Here is a 22,691-nt window from a genome sequence, read left to right on the forward strand (position 1 = left end):
GATATCGGCTTTTATTGACTGGAAGAAGGAACCAGGAGTGAGTGTCTATCATACAAGGTCCTGGAGACTGAGGCCGACCTTCAGGCCGCAGGTCTCCTTTATACAGGGGCCTGTGGGAGGAGCCACAGGAGCAGTCAGCAGGGGCGTGTCCCGACAGGCACATAGTTCACCACATCTGTAACAATAATGTTCATTCTCCCAGTCATCAAGTGGGTTTCCTCCCATGTTCCAAACATGTATGGCTTATTAGGTTAATCGGTCACATGGATTTAATTGGGAGGTGCAGGCTCTTGGAGCTGAAAAGGCCTGTAACCGTGCTGTATTTCTAAATAAAAATAAATATTCCATGAATAACAAAAAAACTAAGGGAAAATGGAAATAATGAAAACTTAGCAGGGATGAACTTTATCCACCAAACCATAAATTAAGTGGCTTTCGCAACTATCCAAATCATTAATCAAATTGCACTTCAACTTTGCATTTCTATCCTCCCTCAGGTACTAACTTCTTCTTCGCTTTAATGTGTGGAATGTATTTTCTTGTGTTTTGTATTTGGCTATTGATGACTGAAATCACAGCAACTGATAAAATACTGACCATAATTTTAATATTTATGTTGTTTATTGGTTCAGGTTTGATTATAATAGCTTGGAGCTGAAATTTGAACTGGATTGAAGTGCCTAGGGACACCTGTGATAGGAACCAGAGAACAAGGAAAGTTGTTGAAATTAGTCAAATCAAAGATTTGTGAAAGGAATTGTGTTTAACAAGTGTAATGGAATTTTTTGGAGAGTGAAACTGTTGGATGAGGGAGAACCAGTGGATGTGGTGCGTTATGGATTCTCAGAAGGTGATATCCCATTAGTTTGGTGCTAAAATATTGATGTGGATTGAAAATTAGATGAAAGTATATATAAGTTGTATTTTGTGGTAACAGGAGATGAGCAGCAGGACATCAAAAGAAATAATACTCTTCGCTCAATACATTTAGGACTGACAAGGGAGGGAATATGTTGTTGAGACAGAGGTAACAGTGGTTAGCATAACACCTTTTAGCACCAGTGACCTGGGTTCAATACCCAGCATTGTCTGCAAGGAGTTTATCTATTCTCCCTGTGACAGCATGGGCTTCCTCCAGGAGCTCCTCCCACATCCCAAAGATGGGTGTTTGTGGAAGGCGGGTGTAGTTGGTTTGTTGGAAGACTCATGACTCTCAGAGTTCAACATCTCTGGCTTTTCACCTCATTGAAGTTAAGCTGCTTAGAGATGAAACATTTGCCCTTTATGGGAGTGTATGACATCTGCATCAGTTCTGGGCAGCCAGAGAAACAGGGCCTTCAATGTACTTTTTGTATGTGAGGACTGGGGGAATACTACTTTTAAGATGACTTTGCTGTTTTTAGTATTTAAGGGTTGAGGTAAGAAATACATCAGTATCAACATATTTGATTAAACAAATTACATTTCTTTGACTACTGGATTGAGGGCTCTAGTCTTAGGTGTTTGATGTTGTGATTATAAATGCTGCAGAAACAAGTATCCTTCAGCCCAGTCTCATTGTACAGGCTGTCTGATCCCAGACTAGGTGATACATCAGATTTTCTTTTTTGCTTCCCATCTTGGCTCCACAGAACTGACTGCAATTCATTGGAAAGCATGTGTGCATAAGATGCAGTATGTTAAGTTTGAATACATTTCATGGATGTTCAGATAACCAGTACTGACAGGCCAGATTCTCACTTGGGAATTTTACTAAAAGTTCTCAACTATCAGTGGTATATTCTGCAGTAGTGAGAAGCAGTATTTTAGTGAAAGGAAATAGGAAATCATTGGGAGAATTGTCAAAAAAAAGGATTAAAGTGCTGTTGAAGTGCCCTTTGACCCACCTTGTTCTTCACCTACTGCAGGTAACATTTGATTATGAAAATGAAATGTTAAAGTACCTGCTGAAACATTGTAAAGTATGTTGCTTATTTTGCATGCAAATAAATCAATATGTTGTTTATTTCTCTCATGTCTCACAGGATATGGATATTTTGGTAAGTAGTGGCAATTTAAATCACGCCACAGTTTCAGTACTTTTCTATTTTTTTATTCATTAATAATTTAAATGCTAAATTTACCACGGAAGGCAGAGAAGTTTTTAATTAAACTGTATATTTTTATTCCTCTTGTAGAACAGAAGCAGCAAAAGTTCGAAGTAAATTTATTATCAAAGTACATATATGTCACCATATACAACTCTGGGATTTTTTTTCTTGTGAGCATACTCAAAAAATCCAGTAACCATAATAGAATCAATGAAAGACCTCATCAACAGGGCGGACAACCAGCATGCACAAGGTAGCAAACTGCAACTACAAAATGAAAGAGAAAAAAAGAAATAATTATAATCTATAAGTAAGCAATAATCTCAAGACCCTGAGATGAAGAGTCCTTGAATGCGAGTCAATAGGTTAAGTGAAGTTATTCCTTCTAGTTCAAGAGCCTGATGATTGAGGGATAATAACTAAATCTGAACCTGGTAGTCTGAGTGCTCTACCTTCTTCCTGATGGCAGCAGTGAGAAAAGAACATGATGGATGGGGGTCCCTGATGATGGGTGCTGTTTTCCTGCATCAATGCTCCTCGTAGATGTGCTTAGCAGTGGGAAGGGCTTTACCCTTGACGGACTGGACCACATCTACTACTTTTTGCAGACTTTTCTGCTCAAAGGTGTTTGTGTTTCCATATCAGGTTGTGATACAGCCAGTCAATATATTCTCCACAACACATCTATAGAAGTTAATTATAATATTATGGAATAGCATAAAATTCCAGAGAAAACCTCATTTATGCAATTGGGTTGGAATGATCATTTCACAAGAATTGAGAAGGCTCAATAGAAGTAGATTTTAGTGGAAAAGTACTCCAATTATACTTCCAATTAATCCACAATTAGTCTTAACTTGGCAAACTTTGTTTGTGCCCCAGATTTTCCTTTGGTAGATGTTCTTTCTTTCCTTCTTGTTTTCCAGCATACATTGTATATGCATCTAAATAGAACAAATCCACCAAGCCTAGTGTTGAATATCTGCCAATATCACTTTGGAGTCATTGCAGGAGGAGTGAAATATCAAAGACCACATGTGACAGGCCTGTTACATTGCTTTCTGAACACTACTTGCCATCTTGCACTAACACCCGCAAAGGGAACATGCCAAAAGGAAAACTGTGAATATGGGTCACCAATGAGTCTAGGAAACACTGGTGTCTCATTGTTGCACTCCTTTTGCTTTTGTAACTTTACAGCTGCGTGATATTCTCGTGTTTCAAGCTACCAGTAGATTTAGGAATCCCAATTTCAATTTTTTTTAATTACTGGAAGTTGAATTACAGTGATAGTAAAGTTCTCTTAATGTTCACTTGTTGTTAACCAGGTGGCATTCTGGATGCAGAAATGACTATTCAGGACTCCCTTACTCTGGGCAAACTTGGAACACAAGCAGAGAGAGATCGAAGGTTAAAGAAAAAGTAAGTTTGAGTCAATTATTTATTTTGAATAAAAGCATAACAGTTGCTCTTCAGGCTTTAGTGTTCCTTCGCACAATACTCAATTCCACGTGTGGTTGGGCAGTCAGATATCCAGATGTTCAATCCAAGTCGAAGTCTATAGTGTCATATAGAGTTTTTCAACATCCCTGTCAATGCCCCGGAGAACAGTCATCCATCAGTGCCCCATTTATCCAAGTGCCTCTTTTTCTTGTAGAGGTGCTAAGACACTATCTGTTCTTCTTGTAGCCTAGTTACATGCTGCTGTCAAGCAATTTTACATTAGCTACTGTGTCAGTTGCACCAGAGTTAGAAATGTGGGAGCAGCAACTGGCCATTCAACCCTTTGGGCCAATTCAAGCATTCATTCAGTTCGTAAATTATCTTGCATTACTGCGTCTTTCAGAACCATTTTCCAATTTTGGAAGAGAGAGATGGATTTCAATCATCCTAACTTCCAAAGGCCTGCTTCCAAATTTGAGATTAATTGATTTGTTTCTTTGTAGCTCCCCCTCCCTTTTCTATGCGCAAACATTGTACATGTAAGCATGAAAAAATCTACCAAATGTTTGCCAATGAATCATCTGCAATATGTGAAATGGTGAGAGTCACATGCTACTACCATTTAACTTTGTCTCTGATCACTCCTTACTACCTGGCATTGACAACGTCAACCAGAAAGGTAATGTTTTCTTCAAATCCAAATTTTAGTCAGATATTTATCATGTTTGCTATCACCTTTTAAAGCAAAAATTAGTGGGAAGTTAGAGGATTGGAAAGCTTTTAAAAACCAACAGAAGGTAACTAAAAAAGTCATTAAGAAGGTCAAGATGCAATTTGAAAATAAGCTAAAGAGGATACCAAATGTTTCTTCATATAAATGATGTGTAAAGGAGAGGCAAGAGTGGATATCAGACTACTGGAAAGCGATGCTGGAGAGGCAGTAAAGGGATCGACAAAATGACAGATGAACTGAATAAGTATTTTGCATCAGTCTTCATGGTGGAAGACGTTAGCAGTATGATGGAATTTCCAGCTGTCAGGGGACATGAATTGTATGAAGTTAGCATAAACAGAGAGAAAGCTCTTGTGAAACTAAAAGGTCTGAAGGTAGGACCAGATGGTGTACACCCCAGAGTTCCGAAAGAGGTGGCTGAGGAGATTGCAGAGGCATTAGCAATGATCTTTCAAGAATCACTGGATTCTGTAATGGTTCCAGGAGACTGAAACGTTGCAAATGTCACTCCACTGCTCAAGAAGGGAGAGAGGCAGAAGAAAGGAAACTATAGGCCAGTTAGTTTGACCTCAGTGATTGGGAAGATGTTGGAGTTGACTATCAAGGATGAGGTCTTGGTACTTGGAGGCACATGATAAAATAGGCCATTGTCAGCATGGTTTCTTCAAGGGGAAATCTTGCCTAACAAATCTGTTGGAATTCTTTGAAGAAATAACTTGGTGTTGTGTACACAAGGAAATCTGCAGATGCTGGAAATTCAAGCAACACACAAAATGCTGGTGGAACACAGCAGGCCAGGCAGCATCTATAGGAAAAAGCACTGTCAACGTTTCGGGCTGAGACCCTTCGTCAGGACTAACTGAAAGGAAAAATAGTAAGAGATTTGAAAGTAGGAGGGGGAAATGCGAAATGATAGGAGAAGAGGGGAGGGGGAGGGGTGAAGCTAAGAGATGGAAAGGTGATTGGTAAAAGGGATACAGAGCTGGAGAAGGGAAAGATTCATGGGACAGGAGGCCTAGGGAAAAAGAAAGGGGGAGGGGATCACCAGAGGTAGATGGAGAGCAGGCAGAGTGATGGGCAGAGAGAGAGAAGAAAAAAGGGAGGGGGAAAAAAACCTAAACATATCAGGGATGGGGTAAGAAGGGGAGGGGCATTAATGGAAGTTAGAGATGTCAATGTTCATGCCATCAGGTTGGAGACTACCCAGCTGATATATAAGGTGTTGTTCCTCCAAACTGAGTGTTGCTTCATCTCTACTCTCTCTGCCCATCACTCTACCTGTTCTCCATCTCCCTCTGGTGCTCCCCTCCCACTTTCTTTCTCCCTCAGCCTCCCATCCCATGATCCTTTCCCTTCTCCAGCTCTGTATCCCTTTTGCCAATCACCTTTCTGGCTCTCAGCTTCACCCCACCCCCTCCGGTCTTCTGCTATCATTTCGCATTTCCCCCTCCCCCCACTACTTTCTAATCTCTTACTATCTTTCCTTTCAGTTAGTCCTGACGGAGGGTCTCGGCCCGAAACATCAACAGTGCTTCTCCCTATAGATGCTGCCTGGCCTGCTGCCTTCCACCAGCATTTTGTGTGTGTTGCTTGAATTTCCAGCATCTGCAGATTTCCTCGTGTACACAACACCAAGTTATTTCTTCAAAGAATTCCAACAGATTTGTTAGGCAAGACAGTGCTTCTTCCCTATAGATGCTGTGTTCCACCAGCATTTTGTTGATGTTGTGTGCTTGGATTTTCAGAAGGCCTTTGACAACTTGCCACACTTGAGGCTGCTTAACAAGTTAAGAACCCATGGTATTACAGGAAAGAATCAAGAATGGATAAAGCAGTGGATGATTGGCAGAAGGCAAAGAGTGGGAATAAAGGGAACACAAAGTACACTGCAGATGCTGGGGTCAAGTCAACACATACAACATGCTGGACGAACTCAGCAGATCGGGCAGCATCCATGGAAACAAGCAGTCAATGTTTCGGGTCGAGACCCTTCGTCAGGACTGAAGAGGGAGGGGGCAGGGGTCCTATAAAGAAGGTGGGGGGAGGGTGGAAGGTGCAGGTGAAAAACCAATCAGAGGAAAGATCAAGGGGTTGGGGAGGGGAAGCAGGGAGGGGATAGGCAGGAGAGGTAAAGAAGGAATGTAAGGTGAAAGCACTATGGTTAGTAGAAGAAGGCAGAATCATGAGAGAGGGGATAGGCAGCTGGAGGAGGAGGCAGAGTGAAACTGGAATGGGGGAAGGGAGAGGGAGGGAATGACCGAAAGCTGGAGAATTCGATCTTCATGCCAAGGAGCTGGAGACTACCCAGATGGTATATGAGGTGTTGCTCCTCCAACCTGAGTTTGGCCTCATCATGGCAGTAGAGAAGGCCATATATGGACATATCCGAATGGGAATGTGAAGCAGAGTTGAAGTGGGTGGCAACCGGGAGATCCTGTCTGTTGTTGCGGACGGAGCGGAGGTGCTCGACGAAGCGGTCCCCCAATCTGCGTCGGGTCTCGCCGATGTAGAGGAGGCCGCACTGGGAGCACCAGATGCAATAGACGACCCCAATAGACTCACAAGTGAAGTGTTGTTTCACCTGGAGGGACTATTTGGGGCCCTGAATGGTGAACAGAGAGGAGATGTAGAGACAGGTGTAGCACTTATACTTACAGGGTTAAGTACCCGGTGGGAGTTCTGTGGGGAGGGACGTGTGGACCGGGGAGTCGCAGAGGGAACAATCCCTGTGAAAAGCAGAGAGGGGTAGAGAGGGAAAGATGTCCTTAGTGGTGGGGTCCTGTTGAAGGTGGCGGAAGTTGCAGAGGATAATATGCTGGATCCGGAGGCTGGTGGGGTGGTAGGTGAGGATAAGGGGAACACGGTCCCTGTTGTGGTGACGGGAGGATGGGGTGAGGGCTGAAGTGTGGGAAATGGAGGAGATGCGAGTGAGGGCATCATTGATGACGGCAGAAGGGAAATCTGTTGGGGTCATCTATTGCATCCAGTGTGGCCGGTGTGGCCTCCTCTACATTGGTGAGACCCGACGCAGATTGGGAGACCGCCTCATCGAGCACCTCTGCTCCGTCCACCATAACAGATAGGATCTCGCAGTTGCCACCCACTTCAACTCTGCTTCACATTCCCATTCGGATATGTCCATATATGGCCTCCTCTACTGCCATGATGAGGCCAAACTCAGGTTGAAGGAGCAACACCTCATATACCATCTGGGTAGTCTCCAGCCCCTTGACATGAGCATTGAATTCTCCAACTTCCAGTAAATCCCTCCCTCCCCCTTCCCCCATTGCAGTTTCACTCTGCCTCCTCCTCCAGCTGCCTATCACCTCTCCCATGATTCTGCCTTCTTCTACTGCCCTTAGTGCTTTCCCCTTATTTTCCTTCTTCACCTTTCCTGCCTATCCCCTCCCTGCTTCCCCTCCCCCAGCCCTTGATCTTTCCTCTGATTGGTTTTTCACCTGCACCTTCCCACCCTCCCCCCACCTTCTTTATAGGGCTCTGCCCCCTCCCTCTTCAGTCCTGACGAAGGGTCTCAGCCCGAAACGTTGACTGCTCGTTTTTATGGATGCTGCCTGACCTGCTGAGTTCCTCCAGCATGTTGCACGTGTTGCTGAGAATAAAGGATGCCTTTTCTGACTCATTGCCATTGACTAGTCGTATACCACAGGGGTCTGTGTTGGGACCGATTCTTTTTCCATTGTATGTCGATGATTTGGCTATGTTGCAAAGTGTGCAGTTGATATGAAGATAGGTGGATGGGCAAATAGATTTGAGGAAGTGAAGATGCTAAAGAAGATCTTTGTGAGATTAGGAGAATGGGCAAAGAAGTGGCCGATGGAACACAGTGTGGGGAAATGTATGGTCGTGTACTTTGGTAGAAGAAGTGAAAGGGCTGACTATTTTCTAAATGGAGGGAAAATACAAAAAGCTGAGGTGCAAAGGGACTTGGGGATCCTTGGACAGGATTCCATAAAGGTTAATTGTCAGGTTGAGTCTGTGGTGAGGAAGGCAAAATGCAATGTTGGCATTCATTTCAAGAGGACTAGAATACAAAAGCAAGGATGTAATGTTGAAACTTTATAAAACACTAGTGAGGCCTCACTTGGATGTGCTGAAACTGGAGAGGGTTCAAAGGAGGTTCACAAAAGTCAGTCCAAGAATGAATAGCTTGTCACATGAAGAGTGTTTGAAGGCCCTGGGCCTGTATTCACTAGAACTCAGAAGAATGAGGGATGATCTCATTGAAACCTATCAAATGGTGAAAGGTCTTGATAGAGTGGATGTGGAGAGGATGTTTCCTATAGTGGGAGAGTCTAAATCCAGAGTCTCAGAATAGTAAGGTGTCCTTTTAGATCACAGATGAGGAGGAATTTCTTCAGTAGAGAGTGGTGAATCTGTGCAATCCCTTACCACAGGCAGCCATGGAGGTCAAGCCATATATATATATATATATATATATATATATATATTTAGGCAAAGCTTGACAAATTCTTGATTGGTCAGTGCATGAAGGGATAAGGGGAGAGGGCAGGCAATTGGGGCTGAGAGGAAAGTTGGATCAGACCTGATGAAATGGCAGAGTAGACTCAATGGGCCAAACAGCCTAATTCTTCAACCTATATCTTGTGGTCTTTCATTCTTGTGTTGTTCACGTCAGCTAGGAACCCCAGCTCATGTCCTTGTCAGAGTATTTTATATAATAACCACATTATTCATTTTTTCCATGTTCTGTTCTTCAATTTCATTTGTGTTTCTACATTTATCTTCCTTTCCTTCTTGACAGTAAAACTTTGATTTTAATGCAATGTGATATTTCTTTTGTTTTATTGATAAACCAGCACTTCCTATGATGAATGTCATTGTGGGTTAGTAATCAAAAGCTGTGTTTTGAGGTCTGATTCTTGCTGAATAGGCAAAATTTCTGTACTCCATTAAATTATCAGATGTAAAAGGAATGAATTTACATTCCCTCTGCTATGAGCCTAACATTGCCTTAGTCAACAATTTCTCACTTCCAAGAAGTTTGAAGAACACTGGCAGTATCTTCTAACTAGTAGAGTCATTGAAATGATCACAAATGGCCCTCTTTATAGGTTGCCTTTGACACAGATTTGTCTGACTTCTGGTTACCTTACCTTCCAAGTACTTTTCTCTTTGTAGATATTGATAGGTCATGTGCTTTTTTAAAAATGTCTGGACACTATTCAGTAATATGCGGTTATTTCTTCACAGCCAGTGGTTCAGATTAGTGGAAACTGCTTGGGAACTGCAGACCAATCAGAAATTGATTCTGCTTCACAGTTTGCATCATCCACCACTCATGTCAAATATTTAACCCCAATCAATTAGGTGTTCAGGAGGTGTTCACCCAATCAATTATGTGTTACATTTCCTATTTTAAATGACTTATGACCTGCCAACATTAACTCACAGAGAATTTTTCTCCAATTTTGATTCTTAAAACTGAACAGTGTAACAACCTAATAAGAACAGACATAACCTCTCAACATCTACAAAGAGAAAAGATGTATCAAAGATACTAGTGTGAATCAGTACTAGGGAAGTAAGGTAACCTGGAAGGCAATTTCTTTCCTTCACTGTCACCAGCCCTTTTGAAGCTAATTACCTTTCATGGAACTGGTCTTATTTTGTCCTCAAATATGTTTTAACCTTTGAGTGGTACTGTGCTATAGATTTCTTGCCTCTTAATACTTGAAATTTTACATGAGGACATCATCTAATCTTGCTTTGCTGGTACGTAAATGTGATGTTTCCCTAAAAGAACATAAATGGCATTTATGGAAGTGTAGCAAGTGACAGAAACACAAGAATGAAATTTCAGGTGTGGCGTTCTGTCCCTTCAGCTGTGGAGGAGTTGCAGCAGCAGGCTGCCGGTTCCCGAGTCCTTGTGAGGTGAATGTTATTTGCATAGAAATTGATTTTTGCATTCAAAATGTAATTTGAGTGAAACGCTCTGCCCCCATTGCTTCTTGTCAGTCTCAAGTTGTTGTTGCTGGATTAGCAAAGGTTCAAAGGTTTGTCTTATCATCAAAGCACGTATACAGAATACACCTCTGAGACTTGTCTTCTCCAGATAACCATTAAATACTGTAAACCATAGAAGTAGACGAAAGAAAGATATCAATCCCCCCCCCGCATGAAAAGAAGAAGAAACAGAACTCGTAAACACCAAATCCCCAACTCCTCCCTCGCCCGAACACTAACAGATCACCCACATGGAGAAACAACAACATCAAACCCCAAACCACCAGCTCACCAATCAGCAACAAGAAAGACAAAACAAAACATAGAATGGAAAGAGACCGATCCGTAAATCTCAGAATTTCAGTAACATCTCTGAGAACATCGGGACCCAATGGCCCCTTCAATGGTGGCAACACAAACCAGTGGTCTCTCTGAGGGCAGCGACACGAGCCAGTAGCCCTTCCAAGGGCAGCATCATGAACTAGCGGCTTCTCTGAAGGCAGCGATATAAACCAGTAGTCCTTCCGAGGGCAGCACCACAAACCAGCAGCCTCTCCGAGGGTGATGTTACAAACCAGCAGTCCCTCTGAGGCCAGCGGCCTCTCCAAGAACTCTTCCACATTTGCTTCAATGCTTCAGTCTTCTTCAATACTTTAATCGGTGCGAAATGTTATTGATCATGCCCCCTCATCTTATCTCTGAACTTCTCCTTACGGTAGCTCGTGCCCACATTTCTCTCCTAGATTTACACAGGGACAGCAGAGCGCATACTCACTCAGTCAAACTACAGACTGTAAGTCACAGGTTCCAAAAGTTTCAAAAACAAAATTAAGATTAAAAAGACTAAGTAAAAGATGTAGAAAAACTGAAATGATTGACCCTCTGAAAGATGTCGCCCGAAAAATTGGTTCGCTGATGCCATCTTGCCCAGCAGTCCTCCGAGACAGCTGACAGATTATTATGCTGATAGATTTGAATATTGTATTTCTTTCTAATGTTTGCAGTAGTTTAATCTGCAAATCCCATTCAAAGTTCAAAGTAGATTTATGATCAAAGGTATACTGTATGCTCAGTAAGTCCAAGTAACATACAGGACAGACAGACAAACAATGTGCACAAGGCAACAAACTACAAATGCAAAAGAAAAAATATATAATAATAAATGAATAAGCAATAGATATCAAGAACATAAGAAAAAGAGTCCTTGGAAGTGAGTCCACACATTGTGGGAACAGTTTGGTGACGGGGCAAATGAAGTTATCCCCACTGGTTATGCACCTGATGTTTGAGGAGTAATAACTGTTCCTGAACCTGGTAGTTTGGGTCATGAGGCTCTTGTAGCAGCAGTGAGAAGTCTTTCCCGCAACAGCCATCCATGTAGATATGCTCAATGGTGGAGTGCTTTACCTGTGATGGACTGGGCTGTATCCACTGCTTTTTGTAGGATTTTCCATTCCTGGGCTTTGGCGTTTCCATACCAGGTCATGATGCAGCCTGTACGTATGTGTTTGTCAACGTTTCAGATGTCATACAGTATCTTTGCAAATTTCCATGGTACTGTTGTACTTTCTTCACAATTGCACTTGTGTGCTAAACCCAGGCCAGATCCTCTGAAATGGTATCACTGAGGAATTTAAAGTTGCTGACCACCTCTGATCCTTCGATGAGGACTGGCTCAGGTTTTCTCCTCCTGAAGTCAATATTCAGCTCCTTGGTCTCGCTGACATTGAGTAAGAGGTTGTTGTTGTGGCACCGCTCAGACGGTGTTTCAGTCTCCCTCCTATAAGCTGATTCTTCATGACCTTTGATTTGGCCAATGACACTGATGTCATCAGCAAACTTAAATATGGCATTACTTAGCTACAAACACAGTCATAATTATAAAGTGAGTAGAGCAGGGGAATAAGAACCTGTGCAAATGGAGAATGTGAAGGAGATTGTTGCCAAACTGAACTGACTGGCGTCTGTAAATGAGGAAATTCAGGATGTAATTACTCAAGGAGGTATTGAGGCCAAAGTCTTGAAGCTTATTGAGTAGTTTTGAGGGATGATTTTATTCGATGCTAAGCAGTAGTCAATAAAGAATATCCTAATGTACTGTATGCATCATATTTGCTGACCAGATGAGCTGTAGTTCATAAAGAGCATCTCTTTGCTGTCAAGGGTTGAGTGAAGAGCCAAGCGGTGGCATCTGCTGTGGACCTGTTGTGCCGGTAAACAAATTAGAGTGTATCCAAGTTGTTTCTCAGGTAGGAATAGATATGTTTCATCACCAACCTCTCAAAGCATTTCTTCACAACGGATCTAAGTGCTACTGGCTGATAGACATTGAGGCAAGTTATAACGTTCTTCTTAGGCACCAGTATAATTGGAGCCTGCTTGAAGCCAGTTGGTACCTCAGACTGCTGAAGTGAGGGGTTAAGCATCTCAGTGAACACTCCAGCACAGGTCTTTAGTACTCAGCTAGATACCCTTTCTGTGCTGGATACTTCCCATTGATTCACCCTCCTAAAGGGTACTTTTACGTCAGCCTCAGAGACTGAAATCACAGGGTCATCAGGGCTGTTGGAGTTTGTGTAGGTTTCTCCATGTATTGACAGTAAAAGCGAGCTTAGAAGGCATTGAGCTCACCTGGAAATGAAGCTCTCTTCTCACCTATGTCACTTGGTTTCACTTGTTTCCATGGAACATTCCTAAATATTTTGGGGTGTTATTCAGTTCCTAAATAATTATTAGAACTGAGATTCTTCTTTGTAATAAGTCGCGCTGTCACAAAAAAGCAGCATCCATCATCAATCAGGCCATGCTGTCTTCTCGATTTTGCCATCAGGAAGGAGGAACAAAAGCCTAAGTTCCCACCCTCTGAGGTTCAGGACCAGTTACTGTCCAGCCATCAGGTTCCTGAAGAGTGTGGGTTATGCTGAAATGATTCCACAACCCATGGGCTCACTTTCCAGAACTCTACAACTCGTGTTCTCAGTATTATTTATTTACTTATTTATTCAGCATTATTTTTATTTCTATTTGCACAATTTCATTCTTTTGGACATTGACTGCTTGGCTGTCTTTGTATGTAGTTTTTCATTTCTTTGTTCTGCAAGAAAATGAATCCCAGAGTAGTATTTGATGATGTATATGTAAAAGCATTTTTACTTTGATTATAAATTTACTTTGAACTTCAAACTTTAGAAGAAAAACATAATGTTAACTTGTATATTATTTACTGCGCTGAAGGGCACTTACAAGAATGTCTGGAGATTTAGGGTTGTTTTTACATTTGCAGAATTATATTCTGTTTCAGCAATTAACAATCTGCATTTTAGGGCAATAAGTTTTTTGCATCTTCACAGAGAAGAGTATTGGGAATACTCTGTTCATTCAAGGCAGTTTCATCTCCAAATAACTTGTACTTTGGTTCAGAGTTAAAGCATGCATGGGAATAGGGTAAGATGAAGGGCTAGGTTTATTGTTGTCTTATGTCAATGACAGAATGGAGTGTGAGTATACCATTGGCTGGATTGTACAGGTCAGCAGAGCTCCATTCAAGTGTACTACAGAGTGAAAGTACAGATCATCTTGGAGGTCCAGTGAGGCTCACCTGACCATTCAGTCCATGGCAGATGTTCTATTTAATCCATACCTTTTCCGTTCCTTTGAACTGAGTAGCTGGGTGCACTTCTTATCTGGCCCCTTGAATCTGCACAACCATAGCTGAAGTATCTAGCACCAGCCCATTTGACTGGGATTGCTGATGTTCATGAAAATGATTTTGTCTCTTTACTTTTATATACTCCATTTTATATTTGTGTTTTAGTTAATTATCATGTCTAATGATTTTGAGTCCATTTGTAACTTCATAGATCTTTTCAATGTTTAAAAATTATTTTAATCAAATAGAGACATTTAAAAGAAAACTGGGAATGTTTTTGGAAGTATAAGTTGTCAAATCCCTTTGGGACAATATTGGGACTGGGCCTGTGGAGAAGCAGCTTTGTACTCTGGTCAGATCTCATGGCCCAGTTGGCTCACAAGCTGTTTCTGCAACTAAGGCTCTTTTGAAAATTATGCATTCACCAATAGTTGCTGCTTGTGTGAGGTGCAATAGTTAATCAGGTTAAACACAATCAGCTCATTTTACATGGAGAGTTATCTTCTGGCAGAATAATTAAAGATCAAGCTGGAGCTTTCCCCTTTGCAAATGAATTATTAATATCTTGTCACTTTGTTCCGGTATTTCCAACCAGAATTAAATTCAGCACTTTGCATTTGCTGAGGCATTAAGCAACAAAAAACACATACACAAAAGCTGAACTTCATTTTAATTATTTCCAGGCATGAACTACTGGAGGATGCTCGGCGGAAAGGAATGCCGTTTGCACAGTGGGATGGACCAACAGTTGTGTCATGGCTAGAGGTAAATACAAACAAAGGAATCGGACTACTGTACTAAAATTAAGAACAGAAGTGTGTTACTGCTTCATATTCATTTCACATCTCTCAACCCTCATATACATAGCTTCACTTTTATAGTAATGATTCTAACTATGTTATACAAATCTTTAATTATTTGGAAAAGCTCACTTTCCTTGTTAGCATTTTGAGATTATGAATGTGACTGGCATTCTGAAAACTATAGTGGAGTTTGAAATGAGCTAAAAGAAAAAAAAAATTGATCTTGCCTTGTTTTCTAAACCACTGTCAGATATTTATGCTTCGTGAATTAACTGTGGCCCGGACATCCACAAAATAGCTTGTCTTCCTACTTGCAATTAATCCTCTTGTTTTCTCCAAAGATCTAACAATGATATTTCCTCTTTCTTATTTGAACGTTGCTCCATGTTGGCATAATTTGCAAATATGGAGACTGTTACTATATGTGCACCAATGGCACCCAAATTTATCTTTTCACTAATACACACAAAATACTGGAGGAACTCAACAGGCCAGGTAGCACTTATGGGAAAGAGTAAACTGTCAACATTTTGGGCTGAGACCATACACCAGTCCTGATGTCTAGGGTCTAGGCCTGAAACAGTGATTGTTTAGTCTTTCCTTAGATGCTGCCTGGCCTGCTGAGTTCCTTCAACATCTTGGATTTCCAACATCTGCAGATTTTATCGTCTTTATCTTTCTACTATCTTTTCAGGTTCTGATATTTATATGATTTAACATTATCTTTTGATTATTGAGTTTTGCAATAGGCTTAATTTTCCAGAGCTAAACCCTGGAAAGACTGTAGATGTTGCCTTCCACTTCCATCACAATCTCCACATTCCCGGTTGTAACTTTGTCTTCATCCCTAGACATGGTCTCAAAACAAATCACATTATTTTCAGTTTCTTAATCTTGTCCCCAAATTTTATTTTGGATTCTATGTTCTTATAGAGATTACTTCATTATTATCTATCAGCATTACATGTCAGATGGTCCACCACTGACATCACTTGTTCCATTATTTAGATATTTTCCTAGTGACCCTCCCATGTTCTATACACCACAAACTCCTGCAAAAACCATCTTGCTGTTCCCTATTTTGTACACTTGCTTTTTTTTTGTTTTTCTCACTTGATGCCACAGATCAATAATTGATATCCTTGCATTTAAGTTGTTCAGATCTTACCCCTTATAACCATCCCCTTCCCCAACCTAACGAAAACTGCACTTCTGCTTCTATTTTTGCATTATTCCATGTTCTGGAAATCCCTGTAAATCTCAAGGTTGTCATCTTTCTTTTAAAAAGTCCAAGTAAGTCACCTCCTTAATCTCTTTTTCCTATTTGCTATGCGCCTCCTTGCACCTTCATGTTTTTTTTCTCTCTGTGATAAAGATGAATTACAAAGGTAAATTATTGTCATTTTTGAGTATTTTGTAGTTCACCAGAAATCTGAAATCTGAAACTTCAGTTTCATGGTGTGGCAATTCTGCAAATTACATTTTTCATTTTCCTTTCCGTTTTACTTTGTGTTGTTCGAGAGAGAACTTTACATTTAAAAATATTTGATGTGAAGATGGAAATTGCAATGTCTTTACTATGGTAAAGTCTTGCTGTGCTGACATAATTTCACCCAGATTAGAGTATGTTAAACAGTAATTAGGAAACACAGGCAGGTATCGATTTTCTATGCTGTGGGCTGAGATTGATAGATTTCTTGTTGACTGTTGCCTGTTGGCTAGGTAAATCCTCAGGTGCCAGCAATCAGCAACTTAGCAGAACTGAACAGAATTGTTTAGACAGAAGGGCTTGAGAAATGTGCTCTTCTTGGTATTCAGTTTCATGTAATTTGGTTTTCTGCAATATCAAGATATCCTCCACAACAGCAATCTACCAGGTTTTCAGCATAATCAGGTTGTAGTAGAATAGAACACAGTTTTATTTAAAGAAGGAAAGTGAATGAGAAATAATTTAAGCATTTCTTTCTTTGCTGCAACACTGAACAGCTGTGGGTAGGAATGCCAGCCTGGTATGTTGCAGCCTGCCGAGCCAATGTGAAGAGTGGCGCTATCATGTCGGCTTTGTCTGACACAGAAATCCAGCGGGAGATTGGGATCAGCAATCCACTTCATCGACTGAAGCTCCGCCTGGCAATACAGGAGATGGTGTCATTAACGAGTCCATCAGCACCACCAACATCTAGAACGGTAAGGCAATGGCATTATACCTACTTTGAATATATCTCTACAAATGTTTGAAAGCATGCTTGACAAAATGGAGTGGGGAGAGTTAACATAATCTGCAGGTCCCCGACCTGAACAGGGACATTGGAATCTTGCTCTAAGCGGTCTGTGCCGGTGTAAGAAGAGCAAAATTTGTGTCCTTTAAGGATTTAAGATTTGCAGTAGCAAATAAGAGACTAACAAATCCAACTGCTAGCTGATAGGAGTTCAAACATTCTGTAGCTTCCCATTTACTATTATTGAAATTGCTGATTTTTATTGTAAGTACTTCTCATTAATTAACCATATGTGACTGAAAACCAATGTGCTGCAGCGATGTGGAAATGGTGATGGTGACCTTTGCTTGTCTTTTCCATGTTCATTTAACAGTGGTGAATAGATCTGCTTGCACAGATATGGTGGCAGTGGAGAAATGAAGTGTGCTGACTAACATAACTGAAAGTATACTTATAGTGAAATCCAAGATCCCACAGACTTTCAGTTCACAGAAACTGCAATGCACATAATGTGATGTCATAAGTATATGGCAGTTCAAAAGATATTGAATAATTGTGTGGTGGCTTCAGTAGTCAGGGAAATAGTAAATGCAACTGAGATAACTAAGGAAAGGTTATGAAGTGAGTATACTGCTGATATCAAAAGAATTTTAATCAACACGTGCTCAGCTTCTTTATCACTTACCAAACCACCTATTAAATAAAAAATAGCAATTGCTGAGTATTTGTCAATGAAGTGTCTCTAATTCTTTGATATATTTTCAACTGTATTCAAAATATCTTAAACCATTGTAACTGATTATCAATATTTTTATACAAACGTTTGTAGATAGAGTAATCCTTTATATGATTGATATCTTATTTCTTAATAAATGGAAATAAACTGAATAACTCCACCAACTGAAACTTACTGATGAAATATGAAATTAATGGAGTGATTTCATTGTGGCAAGATGATGTAAAGTGCTCCATTCAGTTTGTGGTTCATGTTGTCATCCTTGCATTACACTGACTACAAGTGCTTCAATTTATGATATATTAAAGAGCTTTATCTTTGAGAAGAGACATAAAAACATGTAATACTTGAAATTAAAGTGAAATCAGCAGTTTTAAATGACTCCTTCCTTTCAAAGATATACACTGAGTTCTAAAAATGAGATTACGTATTGATATCGTATTCTCTTGCTGCAATGTCTATTCATCTACTGCAGTCAGAAGGGTAATGTTAAAGCCCTGTGCACCATTTCGCTGATATGAGTTGCATGGATTTACTTGTCAAAATAAGTTCAGCTTGAGCTCTGCGTTATGAAGTGCACATTGGTGGAAGGTTAACCCTGGAGACAAATCCGTGCTACAAAACAGAGTTGCTACAAGCAATGCAGGCATGTCATGTGGAGCAGTATTTACTGAACCTGTCATTCAACAGAAAACTTTTATAAACCCGATATTGGAAATGTACCAGTTAGAAGGTGAATTTCTGAATTGGGTTGTGTTATCAGAAAATAAAATGGGCAGAACTGCTGATTTCTGATCTGCTTTGTTTCTTACTACTTGCCAACCAGACACACAAAGTAAAAATCTCGTATGTTTACCAGTGTGATTCCGTTTGAACAAGGCACCCTTGTTCTGCATAAGTGAAAAGCTGACTTCTAATGCAACCTTAAAGCTGAGAATAGAAACAAGGCAGAGGAAAAGCACAGCCTACACTTAGAGAATCGATATATTAGCAGTAAGTTGGAAGCAGGCTTCAAAGAGAGGCAGTTCTGCTGACTTCTGCATTCACTGCTACACTTCTACAGCATTGAAGGATCAAAAGAAGAGAATGGAATTTATTTTAAAAAAACACGTGCTATCCTAAGACTAATTCGCAAGTTTCCCTTTCCTTTCAATGCAGAACATTCTGACAGCTTTTTATCCTGTTGTTCCTAGCTGGCTGGTGATTGTATAAGGTTTTCCCATTCCTGTCAATCTGATTATAAGTATTAATCACAACAGTTGTTCATCTTACTAAGTTGCTTTAGGGAACCTCCTTTGAAATGTAGTGGTGGATTTGGAGCTGTGGACACACCATTTGGGGAAGTAAGAGATCTGATCATTCCAGCCAGCGAAAGCGGATCTTTTGCAGGAATCATGAAGGATTCTTACTGCTGAAGTCTGAAGTCCAAATTCTCCAGTTATTTTCCCCTGTTACAAAAGTAACTGAATGTGAATGGGTTTCCAAAGTGCTTAACTTACAAAATTATGTGCTATTTATTATGGTACTAACCATATATGTAAAGTGTATTTTCAATTAACTTTCTCTTACTTCATTCTTTTGTATAATGCTGTTCTTCTCTAAACTGCTTACTGGACTGTCCTTGTGCTCTCTGGGCCTTTTACATAGTCTTCTGGAAATGTCTGGGTGACTCATGAGGAAATGGAAAACCTGGCGGCTTCAACAAAAACGGTTAGTCTCTCCCTGTCCAACTTCATTGCATTTCTGTGTCTTTGTGATCATTTTCATTTAACTCTTTTCAACCTCTGGTCTTTTTATCTGCTTGTTATTTATCACCAAAAAAAGACTGATTACTTCTTGCTAATATAAATTTGACTTGTTTAGTGTTGAGGCATCTTCTCCCATTTGTGAAGTATTTTGTAACTTGGAAAGTCCTGGTATTCACAGTGGGAGTAGAATGAATCTTAGAAATACAGTAAACACCATAGATTAAATGAAAATGTCTGCAAGTGACAATAATCTTTATGGTGGTGAGCTTTTCTCACATAGGAAAACATCTCACTAAAAACATTATTGATAGTTATTAGACGGGGAGTGGAGTTCTCCATCTCCCTCTGGTGCTCCCCCTCCCCCTTTCTTTCTCCCAAGGCCTCCCGTCCCATGATCCTTTCCCTTCTCCAGCTCTGTGTAACTTTCGCCAATCACCTTTCCAGCTCTTAGCTTCATCCCACCCCCTCCGGTCTTTTCCTATCATTTCGCATTTCCCCCTCCCCCCACTACTTTAAGATCTCTTAGTATCTCTCCTTTCAGTTAGTCCTGACGAAGGGTCTCGGCCCAAAACGTCAACAATGCTTCTTCCTATAGATGCTGCCTGGCCTGCTGTGTTCCACCAGCATTTTGTGTGTGTTGTTTGGAAATGAAGCTTCCCACTATGAGCATTTTAAGATTATAGCCTTCCATGCTGCACTTGGCTGTCTGGAGTCATAATTTACTTTACTGTGATCACACAGAAAGTTTCACTACGTGCTATGCATATTTATTTGCAGACTCAGTGTTTTTGGCATAATTAATTGTTACAGATTAAAGAAATAAGGGGACATTATTTAGTCAATGTTACTTTAAACAAAGTGCTTAATACATTTATATCAATATGTTTGATACAGATTTTCAGCAAAGAAAGTCATTGAATATATTTAGGCAATCTCTATTCTCTTTGAGGTTCTAATGTCGACAATAAATCAAGCTCTGATTATATTGACTGAGTAAGGGTCTCAATTATTTACCATATCTGTATTGCTGCATCAAATGAGCTTTAGCAATATAAATTTAACTACAATTATACGCACTGAACTGAACACCTTTTACAATTATTATAAATTTTAATGTTTTAATAAATCAGACTGTATGCTATTAGTTGTTTTCTAAAGTTAAGTGATTTTAACCCCGGCGATACTACTATGTATTGATAAACAGCTACTCACCACCAATCTCTGTTTCTGTTCCTGAGCCAATGTTCTATCTGTATAAGAATGACCTCTTTAATCCTAATTGATGAATATATGATATTATTAGACCAGTACTCAGATGCAATAACAAAAGAATGCTGTCCTCTCAGCCCATGGATTTCCAGTGATTGGCCTGATTATGTCTCCTTTATTGAAATATAGGCAATTATGTCAACCCAAGTGAGATGCAATTTTCTTGTCTGTTTGTATTAAATTTGCTATATAATGGAAATGTGACAGTTTTTGAACTGCGGTTATCCAGGCACTGTTACTATCTGTACAGTTTATTACAATGAAGTTTGACTAATCGAATTGCTGAACTTTCCAATCTACATTAACTTTTGTTATCTGTCATGCAAAAAGTGCTCATGAGGTGAAATAATGTTCTAGCCTAGGAATTCGTTTTGGTCGAACTAATCAATTTTTTTTTACTTTCTATTTTTCTGCTAATACGTTTACTAACTTGCTAAACTATTAGGAGAATGAGGAGGGCAGTTGGGCTCAGGTGAGTGTACTAAATATTTGAGTAAATTTCAGGTTTATTTGTAACTACTGTACTATATATAAAACAAAATTTTCTGAACTGTCAACTCAACAATTCAATCCCCCATCCATTCCCCTCCCCATAATTTCCAAATGCAAGCTCTCAGTACTTAGATCTTTAAATGTACCTTGTAGCCACAATCTGAAAACTCAGAACTTTAGGTTTTGAGGGATTAAAGTACATGGAACCCAAATGCACAATAGAATTGTGGAGACCTCTTAGATTTATTTGATTTTCATAACTGTATTATCAGGCAAATAAGGGAAAACAGAGAAGTTATTTATCTTTATACTTGGTTTCTACTGGCAAATTAAGTTGCGATGCTGACAAGGATGAAATATTGCAGTTTGAGTGAAATATATATAATAGAATATCTTGCTGACAGTTGTTTTCTATCCTTGAATATGACAAATGGGTGGTTGGATTAGTGTTAATGAGCTAGAATCTGTGAATCAAACTTCAAAGGAAGAGCCTTCAGGAGAGATCACATACAGACCAAAACGCAGAATTCAGGAAGAACTCAATGGATAAAGCAACATCTGTGGAGGCAAGAGCTATGGGTTGACATTTTGGACCCTTCTCATGGTCATAATATAATATAGGGCTTTAACTCAAAATGTTGACTTGCACCTTTTGAGCTGTTGTGTTGGTTGAATTTGACCTGCTTGTTTTTACATTGTTTTTGCCCTTGATTCCAGAACTAGTCTTTACACGTGGAACAACTCTTTTACCAACAAGTTTTGAATCCTATGTAGGGATAATTTGAATTTATTTAAATCTTCCATCCACCCTACAATGTGAGGGAATAAAAATTTTTGTGTTATGATTCTATCGCAATGTACAGAAATGTGAATTTAATGGTTTGTAGAAAGAGGCTGTCCTTTAGCCTGTTGGTGCTGGCTTTAATACTGAGGTACCATTTGCCAGATGGAAGCCGCTGAAAAAGTTTATGGTTCGGGTGACTGGTTTCCCTGCTGATCTTCCAGGCCTTCTTTAAGCACCTGCTGCTGTAGATATCCTCAGTGGAGGGAAGTTCACATCCACAGATGCACTGAGCTGTCCTACCACTCTCTGCAGTGCCCAGCAATCAAGGTTGGTGCAGTTCCCATACCTGGTGGTGATACAGCCAGTCAAGATGCTCTCAATGGTGCCCCTGTAGAAGATGTTGAGGGTTTGGGGGCTCATGCCAAATTTCATCAGTCGCCTGAGGCGGAAGAAACACTGTGTGCTTTTATTGCCACACAGCCGGTGTGTACAGTCCAGGTGATGTGTATACCTAGGAACCTGAAACTACTCCCCCTCTCAACTGCAGTCCCATTGATATTGATTGGGGTGAGCCTGTCTCCATTCCTCCTGTAATCCATGATCAGCTCGTTTGTTTTTTGGACATCAAGGGAGAGGTTGTTATCTTTGCACCACTGTGTCAGGGTGTCAATCTCTCCTCTGAGGCTATCTCGTCACCGCTAGAAATGAGGCTGATCAATGTCAAGTTATCTGCGAATTTG

The 22,691-nt window shown here is 40.3% G+C and overlaps 1 protein-coding gene across 1 annotated transcript in view; it reads left to right on the plus strand.

The window, feature by feature from the left end:
- ppfia4 (PTPRF interacting protein alpha 4) overlaps positions 1-22,691 on the plus strand; it is a 219,228-nt gene that overhangs the window by 165,901 nt on the left and 30,636 nt on the right. Inside the window, exons 19-24 of the mRNA XM_059950617.1 lie at positions 3,419-3,512; positions 14,584-14,665; positions 16,690-16,890; positions 19,306-19,368; positions 20,148-20,150; positions 21,121-21,162. Coding sequence (XP_059806600.1) covers positions 3,419-3,512; positions 14,584-14,665; positions 16,690-16,890; positions 19,306-19,368; positions 20,148-20,150; positions 21,121-21,162 — 485 coding nt within the window. The remainder of the gene's footprint in view (positions 1-3,418; positions 3,513-14,583; positions 14,666-16,689; positions 16,891-19,305; positions 19,369-20,147; positions 20,151-21,120; positions 21,163-22,691) is intronic.

The sequence above is a fragment of the Hypanus sabinus genome, chromosome 25 (genome assembly GCF_030144855.1).
Source record: "Hypanus sabinus isolate sHypSab1 chromosome 25, sHypSab1.hap1, whole genome shotgun sequence".
Taxonomy (NCBI): domain Eukaryota; kingdom Metazoa; phylum Chordata; class Chondrichthyes; order Myliobatiformes; family Dasyatidae; genus Hypanus; species Hypanus sabinus.